The 23669-nt window shown below is 40.5% G+C and overlaps 1 protein-coding gene across 1 annotated transcript; it reads right to left on the bottom strand.

Annotated features, from left to right (window-relative positions):
• Nucleotides 1–7827: 7827 nt before the first annotated feature.
• On the bottom strand, nt 7828–17868 carry LOC149256047 (uncharacterized). The gene is made up of 4 exons (XM_089457370.1): nt 16752–17868; nt 16548–16643; nt 8589–8656; nt 7828–8470 (listed from the first exon to the last, which is right to left on the bottom strand). The coding sequence occupies exons 1-4, from the start codon at nt 17373–17375 to the stop codon at nt 8350–8352; spliced, it is 909 nt and encodes a 302-aa protein (XP_089313496.1). The 5' UTR covers nt 17376–17868; the 3' UTR covers nt 7828–8349.
• Nucleotides 17869–23669: the final 5801 nt, after the last annotated feature.

The following is a 23669-nucleotide window of genomic DNA, read 5'->3' as shown; positions in this document are numbered from 1 at the left end:
GTCGAATTTGCCTCAAACTTGGAGGACCTCTTGAGAAATCCCCAGCACAAAAGTGAACCAAATTTTAGGGGGTTTGGATGGCTACAATGAATTTTGCTTGATGCCCTAGGTGACCCACTAGGGTTAGGCCTAGAAAGAGGAGAAAGGAAGGTGAAAAGAGTTTTCTTTTGTGATCACCTTTGGACTAGACCAGTGCCTAGCCTATTGGGAGAATGGAATCTAATGGAAACAATGTTTAAAGATCCTTAATTCCAATCAAGGAGTTCCCCAGCAACTTTGCACAACACTAGCAGCCATTAGGTTACAATGGAAATTTATACTTCTAATTATTTGCAAATGATGACATATCCAGATAATACATGAGAAATCATGTATCTCTAGGACAATAATCCACCATACATTTCAATAATCAACATGAAAAATCCCTCACAAAGACAAGTTAAGCAACTACGCATAAGCCCAAGAGCAGCTACATTAGCTTCATGAACAAAAATATTCCATAGATCATTTTATGAGACAAAATTAAAAAAGAAGCATGAAAAGAGTACTCATAATGTATAGCGAAATTATTCCAATCATCAAGTACAAGAAAAGCGAAGCTCCAAGACAGAAAATTAAGATCTTCCAAACATTGAAATGCATTAGTTCTCCAATTCATCCATCAAAAGGTCTAGCAAAAATCTCAAGAGATACAAATGATCCAAATCCAAGTGATGATGAGAGAAATGAATCATCCTCTCATCTATTTATACAATCCAATAGGGGATTCGAATGGCCTAATTTGCCTAATTTAGCCCCAAATAATAAAATAATGTACAATAATGATATGCCTTGGTGACAAGCCCACCAAGATAGCTCCAAAATAGAAATATAAGCCTCTCAAGAGGGCAAAATAGTAAACATGATGAGTCATTGGGCCATTGAGAAGGCCTAGTGGAGTCCAAAGTGTGCCAAGTTGAGAGAATAGGCTCCAAACACAATGATCAAGGGGTTGACCCCTTGATATACAAGCAAGCCACATGTAGTGTCCCCAAGTGGGTGTGGGGGCACAATGACATCCTCATGGGTCTCCAAGTGGATCGATAATGCCTATAAACCATATGTAAGGGTTAGGATGATGACATAATCCCTCCCTTTGTCTCCTGTGGTGAGACACATCCTCATCTGGACCCTGGAACCTCTACCAAGTGTGTGGTACAAGTGTGAAGTCAGTTGGGCATGGTGATCCAGGTGCATCATCCTCATCCAAAAAGGTGGAACACAAGTAATCAATGAATGGTACTAGGGATCCATGAAATGCTCTCTGCTATGGTGGAGGCCTATGGCTCTCAACGCTCACCCTACAAGTGTAAATGTGGCCCTCTGGAGGGCTTGGACCCACGTATAGGGAGACCAAACCCCAAATGGAGACCCACTTGCAATCCTATATAAGGTCCAATGCATCCCCTTTCCATCCAGTACAACAAATCATTAGAATAATCAAGTAAAAGAGTTTACAAATCATGGAATCAAGTGGGCATTTCATGGTGCCATGCCCTTCTATAGTGGGATTTGGCATGTAAAGGTGTCTCCAAACTCAACAAGGAGGTTAATCAAGGACCCTATTAGGTGGTTTCAGCCTTTAAAGGGGGTGACATGTCTATGGGACGATTTCATCCAAAAGGAAATCTGGGAAAATTCATTAATTGGAGAACAGTGAAAGGGTGGTGAGAAGGACGAAGTTGCTCTTGTTGCACAAGCAAAAAATGGCAAACTGAACGCCAAGAAGAATCAGAGTGGAGAAGCATCTTAACAGAGCAAGAAGGAAAAGGACATGAGCAAAGTTAAATGCTTTGCTTGTCATAAGTTTGGGCATTTTGCCAGTCAGTGTCCTAACAAAAAAAGGGAAAGGTTAAGACTATTATGGTACCCACTGCACAGATGAAGGAGATGGCAGAGAAGTTTGATAAAAACTTCGCCCTAGTATCTTGCCTTTCTAGAACCGTCATGAGAGGTGTCTAGTTCGTGGACAGTGAACATCTCGTCATATGATGGGATCACAAAACTTCTTCACCAACATGACCATGTGGGCTAGAGATGTAAATGTGGAGCTTGGTGACAAGGTCAAGTATGTAGTCGAGGGCAGTGGGAGTATCAAGTTCTAGATGGACTTAGGTGGTATCATGGAGGTGAACAGAGTGTTATATGTAACACGTTTGGAGAAGAATCTCTTTTCAATTTCAACCATGGAAGACAGAGGCTTGGAGGTCATCTTTACGGGAGATGAAGTGGTTGTTGGGCCAAAGGGGACTGTTTTCCTCAAGAAGCAGGTGATCAGTAGGAGGGAGGGAGATCTCTATCTGTTGCGAGGACAACAGGTGAAGGCTCTCACCCATTAGAGTGACAACCACAGTGAGATTTGGCATAAGAGGATGGGACACCTACACTACAGAGCTCTTCCGATGGTGTAGAGGATGGTTAGGTTTTCCAAAGATCCGAGTGGAGCGGAATGGAATGTGTTAAGGGTGTGTGCTTGGCAAGTAGGCCAAGAATGTGTATCCTCATAGTGAGACTAGGTCTAAGGGTGTCCTAGACTTGTTGCATTTTGATATCTGTGGTCCTATGTCTGCGACGTTGATCATGAGGTCCTTATATTTTGTGATTTTCATAGACGATTACCTAGATCTACTTCCTGAAGACCAAGGATGAGGTCTTCAATTGGTTTCAGGAGTTCGAGGCTCTTGTGGAGAACCAAATAGGAAGGAAGATTAAGGTACTAAGATCAAATTATGGGGGCGAGTACACCTCCAATGAGTTCTTGTACTTTTGTAGGCAGGAAGGAATCAAGAAGGAGCTCACAGCACCCTACAACCCTTAGTAGAATGAGATTGTTGAGAGGAAAAAGAGGACCATCATGGAGGCAGTGAAGGCAATGCTCCATGATCAAGAGTTGCCTATGTTTTTGTGGGCAGAGGCCTACAATACAACTATGCATGTGCAGAACAGGAGTCCTCACAGGGTGTTGGAGGGCATGACTCTTGAGGAGTTGTTTACGGGAGTGAAACCAGATGTGAGTCACTTGTGCAGATCCGGTAGTCCATTTTATGTCCATGTGCCTATAGAGAAGAGGACTAAATTGGAGCCCTTATCTGAGAGGAGCTTGTTTGTTGGCTATAGTGAGCTCTCAAAGGCCTACTAAGTCTACATTCCAAGACAGAGAAAGGTGATCTTGAGTCAAGATGTCAGATTTGATGAGGATAGGACCCTTAGGAGATCTCATGAGCGAGAGCCAACAGTGGTAGAGTTTTAGGAGCAAGAGGCCCCTAAGGTTGAGCAGGGACCAGCAGCACCAGTAGGGACATAGCCAGTAGATTCATAGGATGAGTTAGATATTCCTTCGAGTTCTATCAAGAGGAGGCTGAGATTGGCTGAACAGACATTGAGGGGTGTTGAGGAGTATGTGCAGGCTCCTAGCAATACTTTCAAGTAGAATAGATCACCGACTAGATATTCCAGTTATTTGGCTCTATCGAGCAGCGTTTATGAGTCTGAGCGATCCACATTTGAGGAGATTATAGGCGAGTAGGTCTGGAGAGATACCATCATGAGCAATGACGTTTGGGACATAGTGCCAAGACCAGAGGGGAAGTTTATGGTCACTTCTCAATGGCTCTACAAGATCAAACATGCAGCAGATGGCAGTATCAAGAAATATAAAGCGAGGTTCGTGGTGAGAGGGTTTTCCCAAAAGGAGGGAGTGGATTACAAGGAGACATTCGCACCCATCGCCAAATATGCATTTATTAGAGCAGTTATGTCCATTGCTTCAGAGATGGGGTGGAGGATACATCAAATGGATGTGAAGATTGCTTTCCTCAACAAAGTGATTGAGGAGGAGGTGTATATTAAGCAGCCTCATGTTTTTGAGGTGCATGAGAGAGATTCCCATGTATGCGGGTTGAAGCAAGCTCTCCGTATATGGTATGCCAGGATCAATGGATATCTTCTTGGTTTGGGCTTCACCAAGAGCGAGGTCGTTCTTAACTTGTACTTTGTACTAGTTGAGGGTGAACTACTCATCTTGGAATTGTATGTGGACAATCTCTTCTTGACAGGATCGGAGAAGCTCACAAGGATGTTCAAGGAGGGCCTTGCTTCAGAATTTGACATGAAGGACATCGACTTGATGCATTACTTTTTGGGATTGGAGGCGTGGCAGCAACCAGGAGAGATTTTCCTTGGACAGGGAAAGTATGCAGTTGAGATCTTGAGGAGATTCAAGATGGAGGATTGCATTGTCTACAACTATGATCACTAACCTGAAGAAGTTGAGCGCTTCTGAAGGTGAACTAGTGGATCTTACATTGTATAGGTAGTTGATAGGTTCCTTGATGTATCTACTCAATACTAGACCCAATATAAGTTTTGTTGTGAATACACTCAGCTAGTTCATTGTGGAGCCAAGACAAGTTCATTACGTGGCAACGAAGCATGTGTTGAGATACCTGCATGGGGCAGTAGACTTTGGACCGAGATATGTCAGAGCTAGAGGAGTGGAGCTAGAGGGGTACATAAATTTTGATTGGGCAGGGAGTGTGGTGGACAGAAATTCCACATCTAGATGTTGTTTCAGCTTGGGATCAACCATGATCTCATGGTTCAGCAGGAAACAACAATCAATGGCACTCAATTCAACAAAGGTAGAGTACATGGTAACAAGTATGGCGAGTTGTGAGGCAGTGTGGCTTCGCAAGATGCTTGCAAAATTATTTGATCTGCAGTTGGGGCCAACAGTGATATACTATTGATAATCAGATATCACTTCATCAGAGACAGGGTCTAGAGCGGCGTTGTGAGATTGCAGTACATTTCTATAAAGGAGCAGGTGGTAGATGTTCTCATGAAGCCTCTAGTGAAGGGAAAGTTTGTGAAGTACTGGGATAAACTGGGAGTGGTGGAGAATCCCTTCCTTGTTAGGAAGGAGTGTTAATGTGAGTAGCATCAGAAGGTTTTCTACAATTGCTTGGTGTCTTAGCATGTGGAAGACATTATTTGCCTCTTCTAATAATTTATGTCTTCTTTCCTAAGTTTAACTTAGGAAAAGTACAAAATTAAAGTCAATTAATTATTGTGAACTAATGGGTTATTTTCTAAGGATAAATAATTTAATTATTTAAGTGACTTAGAAATAATCTCTACCGTTGATCTTCAATATGTTTCTAGAAGGAATCTTCAAGATGTTTCTTGTTAAATTGTTTAACTAGGACCAAATTCCACTTTGGAAGCTCATTTGATGGAGATAATTATTGCATTGAATTCCTCTTTTTGAGAGGACCAAAATCGACCTAAAGATCATTAAATTTGGACAAGGAGAAATATGTTTTTGAAATGAAGCCCACACATGTGCAATTTGTCAAGGTCGACCTCACCATCATGTAGGCTCATGAAGCCCAAGAGACATGTCTTTTGACCCACATTGATTCATATAAATAAGAGAGACCTCAAACCTCATTTGGCATCATCACAACTCATCAAATCTTCTCTCTCCTCATTTTATTAGGTCGTACAAGTTGCAAGCAGCCTATTTCTCTCACATGTGTAGATTTCAGGAGGCAATTTGACTAGGTGTTGACTTTTTGTTTCAATTGAGTTTGACTAGCGTTGACCAAGGCTCTTTTGACCAAATTTGACTGCAATTTTGAAGACAATCTCTATTTGACCAAGGTGCATTGACTGGCACAGAAACCAAGGATTTCTGGGCATTTTGACCTACGTTGAATGCAGACCTATTTGACCACAAGGTTGACTTCTGCTTGATTGAGTTTGACTGTTGTTGTGATGACGATTTTGGGTTGACTTTGACCAACATGGAAGGTCAAATTTGACCAAGGTTGACTAAGCTCTAAGCGGGTCGTTTTGCTGCTGCATTGACCACCGTTGACCACTACTTAGGGCAGAATTTGATTGTTGTTGACTGAGGGCAGAATTGCAGATTTGACTAGGCTATTTTGGACAGTGGTATTGGATCATCAAATTGGCAAGTCAATTTTGACTTTGACTTTGTATTATTGTACTCTCTCTGCTGAACATTTGATATTTATAATAAGAAGAATTGATCAAGGGTTTTCCCCATCTTGGGGTTTTTCCCTAGCTTGAGCCAAATTCTTGTGTTCTCTTGTCTTGGCTTGTCTTCTGCATTTATTGTTTATGTTCTATCTATAGTTACTGTCAATGTGAATTAATGGTTTATGTGATTGCTATTGGAAAATAAGTGGAAATTATCATTGGGCTAATAAAAGGACATTGCAATGATTGTTGCAAACATAGAATATACTAAAATTAGCATTTCTAAAAGGAAGATTCAAGATGTTTCTAGAGAGGAGATTGGCGTTAGAGATTTGGACTGAATGCATATTATGAATAGAGGCTAGTGATGGAGGTGAAGATACAACAAAGAGAACAAGTGTGTGAGCGAGTCATCACAAGAGAGTGATTCTCTCTGCAGTGCGAGTAGCTCAGTGACCAATGCGCAGAGAAAGAAGTGAGAGTGGGTTTGAGCAAATCTAGGAGGGTCGAGTTGGAGGAGACTACAGGGATGAGTTGCTAAAAGGAGATCGTGTTTGTCTAGAGGAGGCTGATTTGTTAGAGTGTTGGGGTTTCCCCAATGCGCTTTAGTGGCAGGGCATAGATCAAGTCAATGGAGGGCACAAATTTGATTGTTGGAGGCCGATTTCTTCATAGCAATTTCATCTGGAGTCAAATTTCCTTGAGGCGGATTTACCTAGGTTGAATTCATTCTAAGGGAGCCGAGTTGCAAGTTCCGGATTGTATTTTTCCTCGTATCTTTGTGGGTCGAAAAAACCAGATTTTCCAGATAATGAAAAGATGGAGAATTGTTTGCAGATTAATTAATTTTGCTATGTGTGATTGATCTCTTTGGTTTATTTCCACTGCATATTTTTAATTTTAGAAATTAAAGATACCAGTGATTGTATTTTTTAGTGATTCAGTTATTATTTGGGTAAATAAATAATAAACGAGGGATAAATTAAATTGCCATGAGAAAATACATCTAGTTGGTATTAGAAATTTAACACCCAGAAGGTGAGGCTGCTCTGCTCTCTTTTGTCTTTGAATGAAAATGGTGCAAATACAAAGGAGTGAGACTTGTGGCCCGTACACTGCTACAAAACACAAACCCTATATGTTATGCCCTCTCTTTATCCACTCTCAAGTATTCTACTCTACTATGGAACAAATGCACTCGAATAGAATGGAGCCCCTTTTCCTTTTGGTGGCCCAATTATAACATCACTTGATAGCCAACTAGTGATTAAAAATGACCCATTCAACCCTGAATATGAGTTACAACTTGACCCTTCTAGAGTCTTCTTCATAGGGCACACGTGGCTAGCTCTTTGTCCATGAGTAATAGGGGCTAACATGGCATCCTCTCAAATTATGGTGATCAAACACAATAGATTAAATTCCAAGAGGCATAAATTTAATGTTCAAAGTCTAATTGATGCAATTCTTGCATCGTTGGAAAGGTCTTCGAGTGGTGTGGGGTGTAAGCAGTGAAGTCTTACCCCCAAAAAACATCATTTAAAACCTCAAATTGGACCCAGAACATTTTTTACCCCAATTGTCCAAATTGGGTCCCATCACTAAAAACTGCTCCTATAAGTTGATTTCTCTGATTTTTCTACACTAAAAGTGTCGAGATGGATGACAAACAATATAACGGATCCAATCCAAATCAAAATAGATACAACTTCAGACCTCTCCCATATTAATTATTTATAATTATATTGAAACACTCAGAAATCTAACATGAACCCCAAGCAATACAATGAAAATAATGCAGCTGGCATCCCCAGTGCATTCAAGATGCATCATTTGAATAATAACCTTATTATCAAAGTAACACTGTTTCAATTGGTCCTGCTATAAAATATTGGTATGAACCAGATTACCCAATGTACCGAGGGAAACACTGAACGCACCAAATATATGTGAGGAGCATGGCTCAAAAGTATATACATCATTTAGATATTAGGTTAGGTAAGTGCCAGAATATCCTTTTGAGGATGACTATCTCCATTGAACTGATGGTTGCAACAGGCAACTATCATAAATCTTGAAGCATTACCTTCAATGGATATTAAGTGTCATGAATAGAATGAATATGTGCACACCCAAAAGATTCTGTATCTATCATAAACTCTCTATTTAAATATAATGGGGACAAGATCCTAAAAGCTAAAACAAGTTATTCGAACAGAAATGTGAGGTAGTGTCATTCGCATTGAAATGATATTCCACAAAGAGGAATCCAAAAGAAGCATTTCATCAAATTTCTAAGTTAGTTCACAGAGAGGATTCCAATAGAAACATCTTTATCGTGTTGTTGAATTCGTATGGATTCTCCAATTGTGCGGCATGCCCTGCATCCTTCAGGACAATCAACTCTGCCCGGTCACCTAAATGTCTGCATAAAAATTTAGTTTAAAAGCCTTAATCTGTGTGAAAATAATTTAATCCAAAGTATGGACCAAGATATTAACATGAGAAAAAACTCAACAATAGTTGGAAAGTGAAAGGTGTACCTTTTCAGCCTGTGCCCCATATCCAGTGGGAAAACGCGGTCATGTTCCCCCCATATTATAAGTGTTTCCTGCGGGCAAGTAAAAAGGCAACAGTCAGGATTTTAAACGCATACAAAAGATTGCAATGTTCATGAAGACTTTGGAATTTGATAGTTAAATGGCCATCACTGATAATCTTAACATTCAAAAGAAAATTAGCAGAAATTAGTTTTCCCTTCTCGGACAAAATAGAAAATGTTTTGAATGTACATTCGATGTGCAGAATATTAATAAACCATCTTATAGGTATCTACATATATGTTGGTAATGCAAACTAACTGACATATTACTGGAAAATATGCCAAGGATGCACTATGAAAAAGCATTTTAAACTAGGTTTCTGTTTTGGAATACGACCAGTGGGATTTTCGTGGACCAAAGTGAGCAAGCCAAACTTTAAGCTCAAAGAAAACAAATAGCTTCACAGCTTTTGCCAAGTAATAAGGATCCGTCTATGGGCTGCACTCCTTCCAAGTTTGGCTAACACATTATGGGCTTGGCTTTGAAACCAACAAGGTATAAATGTTCTTGAAGCTGCCAGCAAATGTTGAGTAACACTACGTGCTTAGGTTTGTGGCTCAGACATAAATATAACATTTACATTTTTCTTGTTCCAATAAAAGTAATGTGGGCATGTAAAAATCGACGAAACACCAAGATTTAGTTTCAAGGTCACGAATTACCATCAAATTCCACCCCTACTTGAACGTACTTCCCGTATACCAGTCAGACCTGGCACCCAAGCTAAAGGAAGTCTGCATTATGCAGTGCAGCCCTCGACCTGAGAATAAGTTTGCCAAAGCAACTTCCAAAAAAATAAAGCAACCAAACACCAATATTTAGTTCCAAGGTCAGGAATTCCCTTCAAATTCGAGTCATGGATTACTGTTAAATTTGGACAACTAGGTCCAAACTCCATGTTCTGATGCTCAGATTAAGAGGCTAATATTTTTGTTGGATTCCTCTTTCTGAGAGGTGTAAAATCCATATAAAAATAGTCTTAATCCGATGAGCAGAACTTATATATTGAATTTATTATTCTTAATAAATTATATGTGCAAGGTCAGCCAGTTTTGTAATGTAGGCTCACATGCCCAACAGATGTGTCACACACCCTCATTGATGGATATATATACAGGAAAAGTTGGAGAGAATTTGAACACAACACAACTCACATCTTCCTCTCTCATCCTAAAAGTACGAGCTACCTGGAGGACGAATTTCAACCACACGTGGGAAGGACGAAGAGGATTTTTCTGCTGCTAGGGTTTCGCAGAAGTTTGACCACCGTTGACTTTGGTCAACGCTTGGTCCAAACAAGCTGAAAACTTGTGGGAGGTTCGATTTTTGAAGGCCGTACTACCTGGCACAAAAATCGAGGGTTGTTGTGACACACGCTGGGTTGGCTGACCAAAGGAGACTTTGCTGGTTGAAGCATCCTGTTGACCGCCGAAACAAACTCATACATTTTTCTTGTTTCTGATTTGTCTTCTGTAAGATCTGCTTATATGTTCTATCTGCATTTTGCTTATCTACTTATATGATTGCTGTGAGAAAAGTGAAATTGCTCTTAGCATAGAACATCTACAAAACTTTACATGGTATCGGAGCTGAGGTGAAGACAAACTCTATCTATAGCAATCATCATCGAAGGAAATGGATTCCTCTAAGCTTGAATTCAGGGAGAATGACAAGCTGACTGGAAGTGATGACTTCCATGCCTGGAAGATGTTATTAGATCTCTTGTGATCTCTCTTTCCACTTGTTTGGGTTTTGGTGGAAAGAGAGGTCTAAAGGAAAGGGCCCTAATTGCATTCCTAAGGAGAAGCCCTATACGCAGTCCTAAAGGAAGGAGGCATAGCTGCAGGAAAACAGAAGGATCTGGCCGCAGTCAAGAGGAGAAATATACGCAGTCAAGGAGTCTTTTATGTGCAGCAAGAGGAGGCTCTTATACGCAGCAAAGGGGAGGCTTTAATCTGCAGCCAAGAGGAGCTTCTATACGCTGTCCTAAAGGAGATCAAACCACAGTCATGAAGAAGCCCTAGACGCAGCAAGACAAGGTGCCCTAGCCGCAGTGAAGGAAGGGTTCTAGAAGCAGATTGAAGGAGATCTAACTACAGTTTATTGAGGCCCTAATCCACTGTCAAGAGAGCCCTCAATCTGCTGTCATAAAGGAGGCTAGGACGCAGTCAAGGGAGGTCCTATTTTCTGTCAAGAAAGATCCAATACGCAGCAAACAGGGAGCCCTAATTTGCTGGCCAAAGAGGCCCTAAATCCGCAGTCACAAGGAAGCCTAAAACTGCTGTCAATGGAGCCCTAATACACAGTGAAGTAAAGAACCTTAGCTGCAGCAAAGGTAGCCCTAGAATGCAGCAAGAAAGTGTCTTAACACAACATTAAGATGCATGGATAAACATCGTGTTGCTGTAGGTGACTGTGTGATAAAGGAAGCTGATATAGGCATGCCTTAAGGACTGTTTGCTAAGTTGATAAGCCACTGTTATACATTGAAGGAATGCGTTGAAGTCTGCTCCATAGATCAGCATATGTACACAGTTAGATGCTTGAAAGTGCTGCTGCGTTGATGATGTTTTGAGGATATTTTCTAAAGTGTTGCTATGTGCTAGGCCACAAGCCATAGCACCATAGCAAGGATTTCTTAGGGCTGTTTGGAGATTATGAAGGAATTTTAGGTTTGCCTCAGGTGCCCTTATCAAATCAGCAACTTCTCACACTCAAGGGAGTTTAGGGCTGCATATTGTGCCCTAACCAGAATTGCTGGAGCAGCTAGCAACCGAAGGAATGGGAATCGAAGAAATGACAAATCCAAAGGAAAGAGGAAGGCTCACTTTGAAGGAAACAATCCACCTTCTAAAAGGACCAGAAATACCAGGTATGAGGAGTCTAATGTTGTTAATAAAAGAAATGAGTATATTCTGATATCTGCTCTCTCAGCTGCATCTCCACCCGACACTATGGATGTCTAGCTAATCGATAGTGGTGCCTCAAGACACATCACCGGATTCAAGGAAGCACTTTCTGACATGGTCCTTGGGGATAATGCCACTTATCCTGTGAAAGGGACCGGGACTGTGACCCTCCACTTGTCTCAAGGACAAGTCCTCCATCTACAAGATGTACTCTATGTACCCAAATTGAAGAAAAACCTTGTGTCTGTATCTGCCATGGAAGACAAAGGTTTCAATGTAACTTTCTCTAATGGAAAGGTACTCATGTGGAAGAAGAGCTTCAAGGAAGCTATCTCAATTGGTTTTAGAGTTGGTACACTCTACCAGGTTGGAGGGAGTCCGTTGGGAGCTATGACTTGTGATACTATCCGTCAAACCGAACTATGGCACCGAAGATTTGGACACCTTCATTACAAGGCTCTTCCCGAAGCAAGGAAGGTGGTGACAGGGATGCCTGATTTTGGAAATAATCATAAAGGTGTATGTAAGGGTTGTGCTGAAGGAAAACATACAAGGGGACCTTTCCCCTCAAGTGTCACAAAGACATCTGAGATATTGCAACTGGTCCATTCTGATCTTTCCGGTATGTTGCCTGTAACATCCCTGGGGGGATGTTCTTACTATATGACATTTACTGATGACTTCTCTCGCAAAACCTGGATATACTTCTTGAAGAAGAAGGATGAGGCTTTCATGTGGTTCCGTACCTTCAAAGCCTTGGTGGAAAATATGACCGGAAAGAAGATCAAGGTTTTGAGGACTGACAATGGCACTGAATATGAGTCAAATGAGTTCAAAGACTTTTGCAGAGAAGCTGGCATTAAGAGGGAGACTACCACTGCATATACTCTTGAGCATAATGGTGTTGCTGAACGCAAGAATTGGACTATTGTGGAAGCTGCCCGTGCCATGCTATGTGACCAGGGTCTTCCAAAGTTTCTGTGGGGAGAAGCTGCAAATACTGTTGTGTACATTCAAAACCGATGCCCTCATTCCGCTTTGGACTCCAAAACTCCCGAAGAGGTTTTCTCTGGTAAGAAACCTGATGTCTCACATTTTAGAATTTTTGGATGTCCTGTCTATTTTCATGTGCCAAAAGAAAAGAGAAGTAAGTTGGATGCTACTGGGAAGAAAGGAATGTTTGTGGGCTACAGTGAGACTTCTAAGGCATATAGAGTCTATGTACCTGGTCAAAGGGAAGTAGAGATAAGCCATGATGTCGCTTTTGACGAAGATGCTTCCCTAAAGAAAGAAGTAGATCTTCCTAGATCTGAAGAAAACCATGAAGAAAGACCTGGAAATCTGGAAGAACCCCAGGATGAGACTATGCCTGATGTTGAAGGGCCAATGGACCCTATTGATCCTTCCCCTTCTCTAGGAAAGAGGCCATCATGGCTCAGGGACACCCTCGAAGATGCTGAGGGTCATGCTGCCCCAAGGGGAACATTCCGAGAAAGCAAGAAGCCGTGTAGATACCAAGGGTATCTAGCTGCCATGAGTACTATTATACAATCTGAACCTGGATCTTTTGAGGAAGCCATCAAGCATCAAGTCTGGAAGGATGCTATGCATGAAGAATATGAGGCTATTATGAAGAATGATGTCTGGGATGTGGTCCCGAGACCGAAGGACAAATCTATTGTCACCGCTAAATGGCTCTACAAGATTAAACATGGATCTAATGGGAGTGCTGAAAAGTTTAAGGCAAGATTTGTTGCCCGTGGCTTCTCTCAAAAGGAAGGAATTGACTATGACGATATATTTGCACCTGTGGCTCGATATACCACCATCCGATCCATCATAGCCCTTGCTGCCACGCAAGGATGGAGTCTTCATCAGATGGATGTCAAGACCGCTTTTCTGCATGGTGCAATAAAGGAAGAGGTGTATGTAGAACAACCTCTGGGATTTGAAGTTCAAGATCGAGACACTTATGTCTGCAGGTTGAAGAAAGCCCTCTATGGGTTAAAGCAAGCACCCAGAGCTTGGTATGAGAGGATGGATAGTTACTTGATGAAGCTGGGCTTCACTCGAAGCAATGCTGATCCAAACCTTTACTTTAAGGTTGAGGAAGGAAAGCCTCTCATTCTAGTGCTGTATGTGGACGACCTCTTCCTGACAGGTGATGACCCTCTCATTCATCAATGTAAGAGGGAGCTTGCTGCTGAGTTCGAGATGAAAGACCTAGGACTGATGCACTATTTCCTAGGCCTGGATGTCTGGCAGAGACCTGGAGAGATTTTCCTTTCTCAAGGAAAGTATATTGTGAAGCTTCTGGAAAGATTTGGGATGGTGGACTGTAAGTCCGTGTCGACACCAATGGAACTCAACTTTAAGAAGTTGAGTGGCAGCGCTGCAGGGCCTATCTTGGCAAATCCTACTGAGTATCGTCAACTCATAGGAGCTTTGATGTTCTTAGTGAACACCCGTCCGGACATATGTTTTGCAGTGAATACTTTGAGTCAACAGATGGTTGAGCCTCATCATTTTCACTGGGTTGGTGCCAAGAATCTTTTGAGATATCTTCGGGGCACGATAAACCATGGGCTGAGATACACTGCCGGGAGTGTGATACTCCGGGGATATACTGATGCCGATTGGGCTGGCAGTGTGGTGGATCGTAAGAGCACATCTGGATGCTGTTTCAATCTTGGTTCTGCTTCGATCTCATGGATGAGCACGAAGCAGAAGTCGGTGGCTTTAAGCACCGCGGAGGCCAAATACATTGCTGCTAGTATGGCCTGTTGTGAAGCAGTTTGGTTGAGGAAGCTCTTTAGTGAATTGTTCCAACATGTGCTAGATACCACTGTAATACTCTGTGATAATCAGAGTGGGATTCGTATGACTGAGAATCATGTGTTCCACGACCGATCCAAGCATATTGATATCAGGTACCACTTTATCCGGGATATGGTACAGCGAGGCGCCGTAAGGCTCGATCATATAGGAACTGATGAGCAGGTCGCGGATATTCTCACTAAGCCCCTAGGGAAGGTCAAGTTCCTAACCTTCCGTGAGAGTCTTGGTGTCGTGGAAAGACCCTATGATGTGGGTCCTGTTGGACGATGAGCTCTGGGAGCTCTGGGGGGCTTTGGGGATAGCTTCTCGGAGCTATAAGCACTCATAATGCTTCTGCCCCACCCTTGTGATTATTGAGCTGGTTCGCCACTCATTTAATCTGTGCCCCGTATGCATCCTACCCATTGAGTTCAGGGCTCATGGGAAGTACCTCTCATTTGGCCAATGAGGTGTGGAAAAGCTAGAGACTATTAACAAAGACTAATGGACGCATCAGAGATTGCCGTACTCTCTATCTAGGATGGCATGGTCCAACCACTTGATCTGGGATCAAGATTTGTGAGGTCTGGGACCTCTGGACTGATTATGTCAGTCAGGGAATGATGTCTTTGTGACTGACCCACTTCTGTTCTGAAATAAAGAAGCCAGCAAAGCAAGTTTCGGCGGGATGACTCACGATGTTAATTGCACTAATAGATGGAGTTCTCCCTAGTTGAGAGGGAGTGTTAAATTTGGACAACTAGGTCCAAACTCCATGTTCTGATGCTCAGATTAAGAGGCTAATATTTTTGTTGGATTCCTCTTTCTGAGAGGTGTAAAATCCATATAAAAATAGTCTTAATCCGATCAGCAGAACTTATATTTTGAATTTATTATTCTTAATAAATTATATGTGCAAAGTCAGCCAGTTTTGTAATGTAGGCTCACATGCCCAACAGATGTGTCACACACCCTCATTGATGGATATATATACAGGAAAAGTTGGAGAGAATTTGAACACAACACAACTCACATCTTCCTCTCTCATCCTAAAAGTACGAGCTACCTGGAGGACGAATTTCAACCACACGTGGGAAGGACGAAGAGGATTTTTCTGCTGCTAGGGTTTCGCAGAAGTTTGACCACCGTTGACTTTGGTCAACGCTTGGTCCAAACAAGCTGAAAACTTGTGGGAGGTTCGATTTTTGAAGGCCGTACTACCTGGCACAAAAATCGAGGGTTGTTGTGACACACGCTGGGCTGGCTGACCAAAGGAGACTTTGCTGGTTGAAGCATCCTGTTGACCGCCGAAACAAACTCATACATTTTTCTTGTTTCTGATTTGTCTTCTGTAAGATCTGCTTATATGTTCTATCTGCATTTTGCTTATCTACTTATATGATTGCTGTGAGAAAAGTGAAATTGCTCTTAGCATAGAACATCTACAAAACTTTACAATTACCAAACTTCCACGCCTACTCGAGGATATTCGAGAATAGCCCTCGGACCTGGCACCTAAGTTGAAGGAAGTCTGCATTATGTCGTGCACCCTTGACTTTGGGGCACGTTTGTCCCAGCAACTTCCAAAAATAATGAAACTAAACACCAAGATTAAGTTCAAAGGTCTGAATAACTCTCAAATTTCACTTTTATCAAATTTCACATCTATTTTATCAGTTATATAATTTGAGTGGGTCTAATGGTTAAGAGTATGTGTTTCTTCCTAACCTAAGATGTTACAGGTTCAAAACAAGATCCAGTACAGTATGTATTGCTTTGTAGAATTAACAGTCAAATAGCTGCGCGGAAATGGGTCCTTTATCCCAAAAACAAGGAAATCTCATACACCAATTTCGTGTCTGGTTGAGCAATTTATCTAGCAAATTATGTAACCAATCGGTGACACTAGGAGGAATTTGGGTTCTTCTCATTAAAATGGTCTGAAAAGACATGGTTATGGAATTTAAAGCTGACACCCAGAGATCCGTTCTTGCTGTTATCTACTCAACTCCGATAGCATGAGATTAAAAGGGGTGTGGCCAGGTGCAAGTCCCTGGCCCTATGCGAAGGAAGCCTGCTCTTTACAATGCAAATCCTCGGGGCATGTTATTTGAAGTGCTAACAAAAATAAAAAATAAAATTAAAAAGGTTTCTCGTTGCAGATCACAAATACCTGAATTAAAACTGGGAGTGGTGGTGCTCCTTCTTTTCCTAGAACCAACTGTAGTAGCAATTCTATTTTCTGCTCCCTCTGATCAGTGTACATTGTCTGCCTCAAAAACCCATACCCCCTACATTAGGAACGCTACTGAATATGACATATTAGTGAATAAAAATCATGAGGAAAATATAGAATACAAAACAAAAAACAACTCACATCAATAACATCCTGGAGAATGAATGAGGGAATCATCCTGGGAGGCCTGTGCATGGAAATCTTCAACAGTGCCCTCAAATTATCAGGGTTTTGTGGAAGAAAAAACTCGGCCACAGTCCTCCAATCATTTGTCTGAAACTCCGCATGCTTGTCCTGAGGCATCATACACACTCCTGAGCTAATAATGATAACTTTCTGCACTGCCTCAGGATACAGATGAGCCAAGCGGTATGCTACGAACCCACCATAACTAATCCCACCCAGATGAAACCTGCTCACACCCAGATGTTTCATGAGCTTCATTACCGATTGGGCCTGAAAGAACTCTGACCTCTCAGAGGCTGTGGAATATGATTTTCCAAAGAAAACAATGTCAGGGATATAAAGATTGAAATGAAGAAGCAGAGGCCTGATCTGTTGATACCACTGCCACATTGCATTGCCTCCATATCCATGAATGAGAACGAGAGTATGTTTGTCAGGTGATTTTGCTCTGGGAACCCAGCAATGCATTTGGGTGAATTCATCAAGTTGGATTATCTGGGAGCTCATGCCTGAGCAGACGAAGTAGAGTTGCAACCACCAGTCCTTCCATGATATGAAACTGAAGAGCTTGTTTCCCATTTTTTCACTCGATGCAGAAACAAAGAGAATTTTAAAAATGTTTAAACATAGAAGTCCGGTGTTTAATGCAGAGTTACATATTCCTCAATGTGGTCACCATGGCCGTGTATGGTTGAGAACAGAATCTGAAGATGGGTGTGCTTAGCTGAGAAAATGACAAACAGATCATATGCGTGTGCTGAGAATGAAAATGACGGACAGATTCCTGACGAATCTATTGCACCGTTAGTTAACACATCAACTCATTATATTTAGTATTGTTTTTCTCCGACATGGTGCATGCTTGTATAGTCAGCAGTGCTTGTGCGTCTCTATCGTTAGTATGAAATTATTTGCTGAATCTGCCCTTCCCTGGCCGAACACTTCAATTCTTGTCATTATATTTAGTTTTACTGTTGCGAGAATCTGAGGGCCCTCATTATGCGCCGATTTAGCCCCGGCCTTGTTTGAGCACATCACGCTAACCCTAACCCTTTGTTAAGCACATAATGATTACTAGGCTTCCCTCAAAGTATCCAATGATCTAAAAGGAGTATGTTTCATAAAATGATATAGCGCACTTTGATGCTTATATGTTACGAGGGTTGGAATTTGGATTTCCCCTTATTCATTATACAATGTTTTTTTCATGTTTTGGTTTTTTATGCTTCCCGTCCAGAATAGTTATCTTTAAAATTTTGATTTTCAAGAATAATGTTTTTATAATAAATTAATCTTTTGTTAATAAAAAAATTGATTAAAAAATTATCCTTCAATGACATAATTATTGCTACATAAATATTTGTTCGTTACACTTTTCATACAAGGAATATAGAAGAACAAATAGGTGGTACTCTAAAGCTTCTTGTAAAAGTTGACCATATTACACTATCACACAAATCACAAATTACACATCATATGTCCAATAATGCAATCATGTTTGGCGATGCCTATTTCCAACACTATAGAAAATTTAAATTTATTGCACCTGACATGCGCTGAAGATAGCCCCTTATAACACGTCGTTTTTTTTTTTTTTCTATAGTCATCCGGGCGTGTTATATTTGCCTATCTCCGGCGCATGTCAGGGCGTAATAAATTTTCTATAGTGTTGGAAATAGGCATCGCCATCATGTTTCCCCATCCAACTTTTGTTCCCTCACCTTCTGATTGCCAAAATAATTCTGCAAGACCTTGATAAAGGACCAGATGCGCAACCTATTCAACTATTACCATGATGGAAAGGAGGAAATCATTGCCTTCTCTAAAGGGATTCAGTACACCAAAATTCAGATGGTCTTCTCCTCTGTGCAGGTAAAACGGATGAGTTCCTCAAAAGATAGATACTCTTGAACCTCCGTTCAACCTAAATGCCCCAAAGATAAAGAAACTCTCCCCTTCTCTCCCCTTCGTCGAAAGTGATGATTAGAAAACCAGTTAAAACAATTCGACATTCTCCTGGGTTATAATTTTTGTTGCTTCCAGTTCTTTTAGAAATACCCATGCTCTTCTACAAGTAAATTTTTTTTAAATTATGTAAGTTCTTATCTCTTAAAAAAAAGTCTGAAAGACGTTACATCCTCCAAATTCCCCAAAATATTTTCTCCTTTGAGAAACAAAACTCCTGAGCATGCTGGATCCCCCAAATACACCAAGTTATTTTCCCCTTAAAAAACAAAAGTCCTAAACTTGTCTCACCCTCTAAATTTTGCAGGTTCTCTTCCCCCTTCAAAAGCAAGTGCTTTAAACATGTTGCATCTCCAAGGCAACCAGTTTTTTTTCCGTAGAAGGTCATTATGTTCTGATTCGTCTCATGTCACTTACAATATTCCATTGTTGTTTTTTTCCGTAGAAGGTCATTATGTTCTGATTGGTCTCATGTCACTTACAATATTCCATTGTTGCTTAAGTAGCACGTTGCCTCAACCGTCCAGTCTTTACCTTCTTTCATATCAAAATTTCCTTCCAGGAGGAGCTATAGTAAGAAACCAAATGTACCCTATGATATGAAGAAAAAGGTCAAATCATATTCCAGCGAGAAGGATGCTCCTGACAAAATCATGCAAATCGAGGGAACAGGATCAGGAAGGGATCTCCTTTTGCCTCCCGGTTCGGAAGCAACAATTCTTGTTACTTCTATCAAAGCTAACTCCATTAAGTCATCAAACCTAAACGCTGCTAATTCCTCTCTAGATGAAATGCCATATCAAAGCAAAGTTCTTGAATGTGGCCGCTCCATTAGCTGCCCCAAACAGAGACCTCTGAAAGCTATTGACAACATTGCTAATTCCAATAGCATTGACAACAGATTTAACACAACAGATGCATTAAGCAACAATTTTCCATGAAAAGGAAAGATCTGCAATTGCAGGGAAAAGAGAACATGATACAATGTTGAAGAAGTCAAATAGATTTTTGAGAAGACGCTAGTCGTTTGGACATGAAAATGCAGCACTTCTCAAAAAAATGAATCTAAATAATAGCACAGGTATATAGCTCAATCCATGAATGCCTGTTCAATTTAATGGTTTCAATTTTCTAGTTTTGGTACAAAACTGTTTAGATGTTTTCTAAGTTTTTTCTTCAACCATGTAATCTATGACTGCTAGTTTGTCTACTTATTGAGAGTCCATCATCATCATGGATGGATCAAATGCCTTCAATGCTTTTGTTTTCCTTACGAAATGTTGTTTTTTATTTGAATATTGGGATTATTGTCAAGCAGATTCATCCATTCCTTCCAAAATCTATTTCTGCCTGTTTGTCTGCTTTGCTTTCCAGTGTGATGCATCATGAAATTTTTAGTTTCGATTAATACCTTTTGCACATGCTTCTGCTCTTTATGAATGCAATATTGATACATATATTTTTCCTTTCTTTTGTCTTTGCCATATAAAATTAAACAAGTATCCTATTGGGCTCCTGCTAATACACATGTCCCTATGAAAATTAAGTATGTTGTCATTTCCTGTTGCAAGTGGTTTACCATTCCTGAAGTATGTCAGGGGATGCATGAATATGCAGAGAGCCACATGAAATACTAATAAAGACACTAAAGTACTGGTCCAACTAGAGCAGTAGAGTCACCGCCACTAGTCGAGACTATTTTTCAGTCTCTCTAATGTTTATCAAGTTGTTGAAAACATCCCAAGACATGCAATTGGCAACTATAATGGTGACACTCTACCAATGGAAGCCATGACTTCATGCTTTCAAAAATACTTTTATGCCATTTACCTTACATGCCTGGCTCAAGAATGGCATTAGGAGCTAATGGTGGATACTTATCAAGGATGTTTTGCAACTTCTCAAATGACATTTCCTTAATGTCAATCAAAGGAGGGATGAATACTCTGTATACAAACTCAGTTGCTTTAGTGAGAAATTTCCTGGCCAAGAATTATATTTTTTATTCTACTTCAGAAGGGCTATATCTAGGATATTTATGAAATGTAATGCTTACCAGATATTTGTATCTTTATGTATATTTATCTTCTGTGTGTAAATATGTTGGCATGGCCTGAGTAGTAGTTGAGCCTTTTTAATAGCATCTTCACAACTTCTCTATGGCTTTGTAATAAGCTCAGTTATGAATTTAAGCATGCACTTACACTGAAACCTAAAGCTTCTTCTATTTACTTAATTCACAGGACTCTTCTTTTCTACATTTGAGATTTGTTTACAAGGTATCATGATTCATGTTTATAAACATTACTTTCATTTGAAGAAATCCAAAACATCTTCTGAACTTTGGCGAAGGAAATTACTTTGAATATATTAAAGTTCAAAATTAATTTGCTTGTTTTCACTGTGAACCTGTGATCTCTAACGGAAATTTGTGATCTATGCATTTGGAAGGATCCTGTTTTGGAAGCTGTCTGTTAGCAACTCTAATTGATATTCTCCCCCCAAAATGTGGATCCTGTTTTGGAAGTTGTTCGCTGGCTACACTAATTGATATTCTCCCCCAAAATGTGGAAGGACAAATGTGCCTCACCCAATCTCAATTCTGTACAATGCTACTGGTATTGATATTCTTCCAAATTTTCAAATTGAAAAAGGCAAACTTGCTACACCGGAACTGAATGCTGCAACCGTAGGGTACATCACAACACACAACATCCATAGCACGAATTCCACACACCGATCTTTGAAGGCACAACCCTTATTCAGATTGCACATTATCAAAAATTGTACATCGTTGTTCGGATTCATCCCTCTGTTTCCGTTTAGGTTCACTGATGTTGGCGCTAATTACATTTACCAAACTCTTCATCACCGGTAAAACTGCCTAGCCTATGCCTATCCTATACCTAGTATCACAGCACGTCTTATAATCAATTGTTCTTGCGCCACTGGAATTTGAGGATTTATGGCAAGTTTCCAACAACCCCTTGGCCCTAGAGCTTCATCGGTTACCGGAAAAGAGAGATTAAATAAGCATTAATGGCTTTTTCATAAAATTATTAACTGTCAAAAATACGTTTTCCGTAATGCCAAGCACATCAGGGAAAACGGGCATCAAACAATTTTAAACGTCAAATACGAGTAAAATGTCCTATGTCCTATGATGGGCATTTGGTACTCAAATTCCAACCCTTATTATAATTAAAATGATGGATTTGGATTTATTAAAATAAGTGTTATTAATCTTTACCAATACACTACATTAGTAATTCATTGATTTGTTTGTTGAGCATTATTAGTTTAGCATTGACCAATGCAATTTGTAATGTTTAATTTTGAAAAATAAATATTTATTTTTCAATATTATTAAGAAAATTATTTTTCAAACATTTGATTGGACCATAATTTGAAAGTCTTTTTTCCCAAAAAAATCGTAATTTCCATTATCAAATTGAAAATTACATGTTGTATCAGTTGCAAAAAGGTTATGCATATATCAAAGATGGACCAAGCCATCTATCCAGAGTCGGATCATAGTTCATACATGAAATGTTCATAAATATATACATAAAAGAGCAAGATAATATAAACATGTAAAGCAAAATATCAGTCAAAAGTATCTATCCAGAAAACCAGCGGAAGGATCATGGTGGATCATTTGGCTGTGTGCTCAATAAATGGCCTGTGATAGAACTGTTACAATTCTTGTTCCTATTGTTCTTGTATTATCCACTAACCCCTGGGTTGCTGCGCGGCTTCCTTGGAAAGGTAGTTAGAAATTTGGTTCCTTTCCCTGTATATGTGCGAGCAGACAATAAAATCAAAATGTGATTTTAGAGTAGTAACCTCATCCAGTAAACCCCTGAGTGTGTGCACGTGACAATGAGCTGCATGATTGAACCAATTGATGACAATTTTTGAGTCCCCAAAGATTTAAATCCTGTTGCAATTTTTCTCTAGTGCAAAAATGAGTAGGTGTCTCAGACTGTTTAATTTTGCAAAGTTGTTTGTGCCCTGCCCTAATCCCATTTTGAGCTTGTAATAATGTATGTTCGAGATGTATAGGATTGCTCTGCCTCCGCAACCAGTTTCTTGGGCCGATCCATCAAAATAAGCCCATGGGTATGTTCTATCAATAGCTTCTAGTGTTATAGTACGAGTTTGTTTCGATGGTTATTCCTCAAGTATTAACTGATATAGTGCTTCAATGTTGTTGCAAATGGATTTCCACTGAATGAGGGAGTCCTGGAATATGATCTGATTCTAAGCCAGCCAGATACCCCAACATACAAGAAGGGGGAGGTTGCGGATTTTTTGTGATGATGCTGAGGTCCACCATGTCTGCCAAGCTGAGGTGAGTTGTACCCCATGCCATCTAATATTGATGTCAAGGGAGATATAAATTTGATTCCACACTTGTTTGGTTGTTGGGAAATGTAGGAGGAGATGGTCTATGTCTTCAGCCTGTTCCTTGCATAGGAAACATCAAGATGGGTCGTGTATAGCTCGACGATTTAGGTTATCATCAATAGGTACTTTATTTGATAATAAGCACCACATGAACAACCAGGATTTAGGAGGTGCTTTGAGTTTCCAAATGGGTCACCACCACCATTCAGCCTCAACCGGTTCCTGATCCGTAATAAGGAAGGTATGTCCATCCTTGGGAGTATAACGACCACAAGGAGATGCAGCCCATATGATTTCATCCTCGCGGTCCGTTATTCTAACAAGTGCTTCATCAAGTGCCCCAATATATCAGGTCCAATCATTTCTCCATATATCTGGTATCATGAGGTCATGGGCCGATTTCCAAGCCTGTGAGAGCCATGTAGTGTTTCTCACATCTGCGATTTGGGAGAGTTGTGTGATACCAGCAAATTCGAGAGTCTGCCTGAGCTCCAGCGG

This window comes from Pinus tabuliformis, chromosome 7 (assembly GCF_031772625.1).
Source record: "Pinus tabuliformis cultivar Carrire ecotype Pingquan chromosome 7, CPIR1, whole genome shotgun sequence".
In the NCBI taxonomy this organism is placed as follows: domain Eukaryota; kingdom Viridiplantae; phylum Streptophyta; class Pinopsida; order Pinales; family Pinaceae; genus Pinus; species Pinus tabuliformis.
The sequence above is the reverse complement of the archived record's forward strand: the minus strand, read 5'-3'. Positions and strand labels throughout refer to the sequence as shown.

Excerpts from the sequence above, each read along its gene's own strand:
- LOC149256047 (XM_089457370.1), bottom strand. The coding sequence starts at position 17,375 with ATGGGAAACAAGCTCTTCAGTTTCATATCATGGAAGGACTGGTGGTTG. Across the intron at positions 16,644-16,751 it reads TTCTCCAGGATGTTATTGAT|ACAATGTACACTGATCAGAG; the intron begins GTGAGTTGTTTT and ends TTTTTGAGGCAG. Across the intron at positions 8,657-16,547 it reads CACTCCCAGTTTTAATTCAG|GAAACACTTATAATATGGGG; the intron begins GTATTTGTGATC and ends ACTTGCCCGCAG.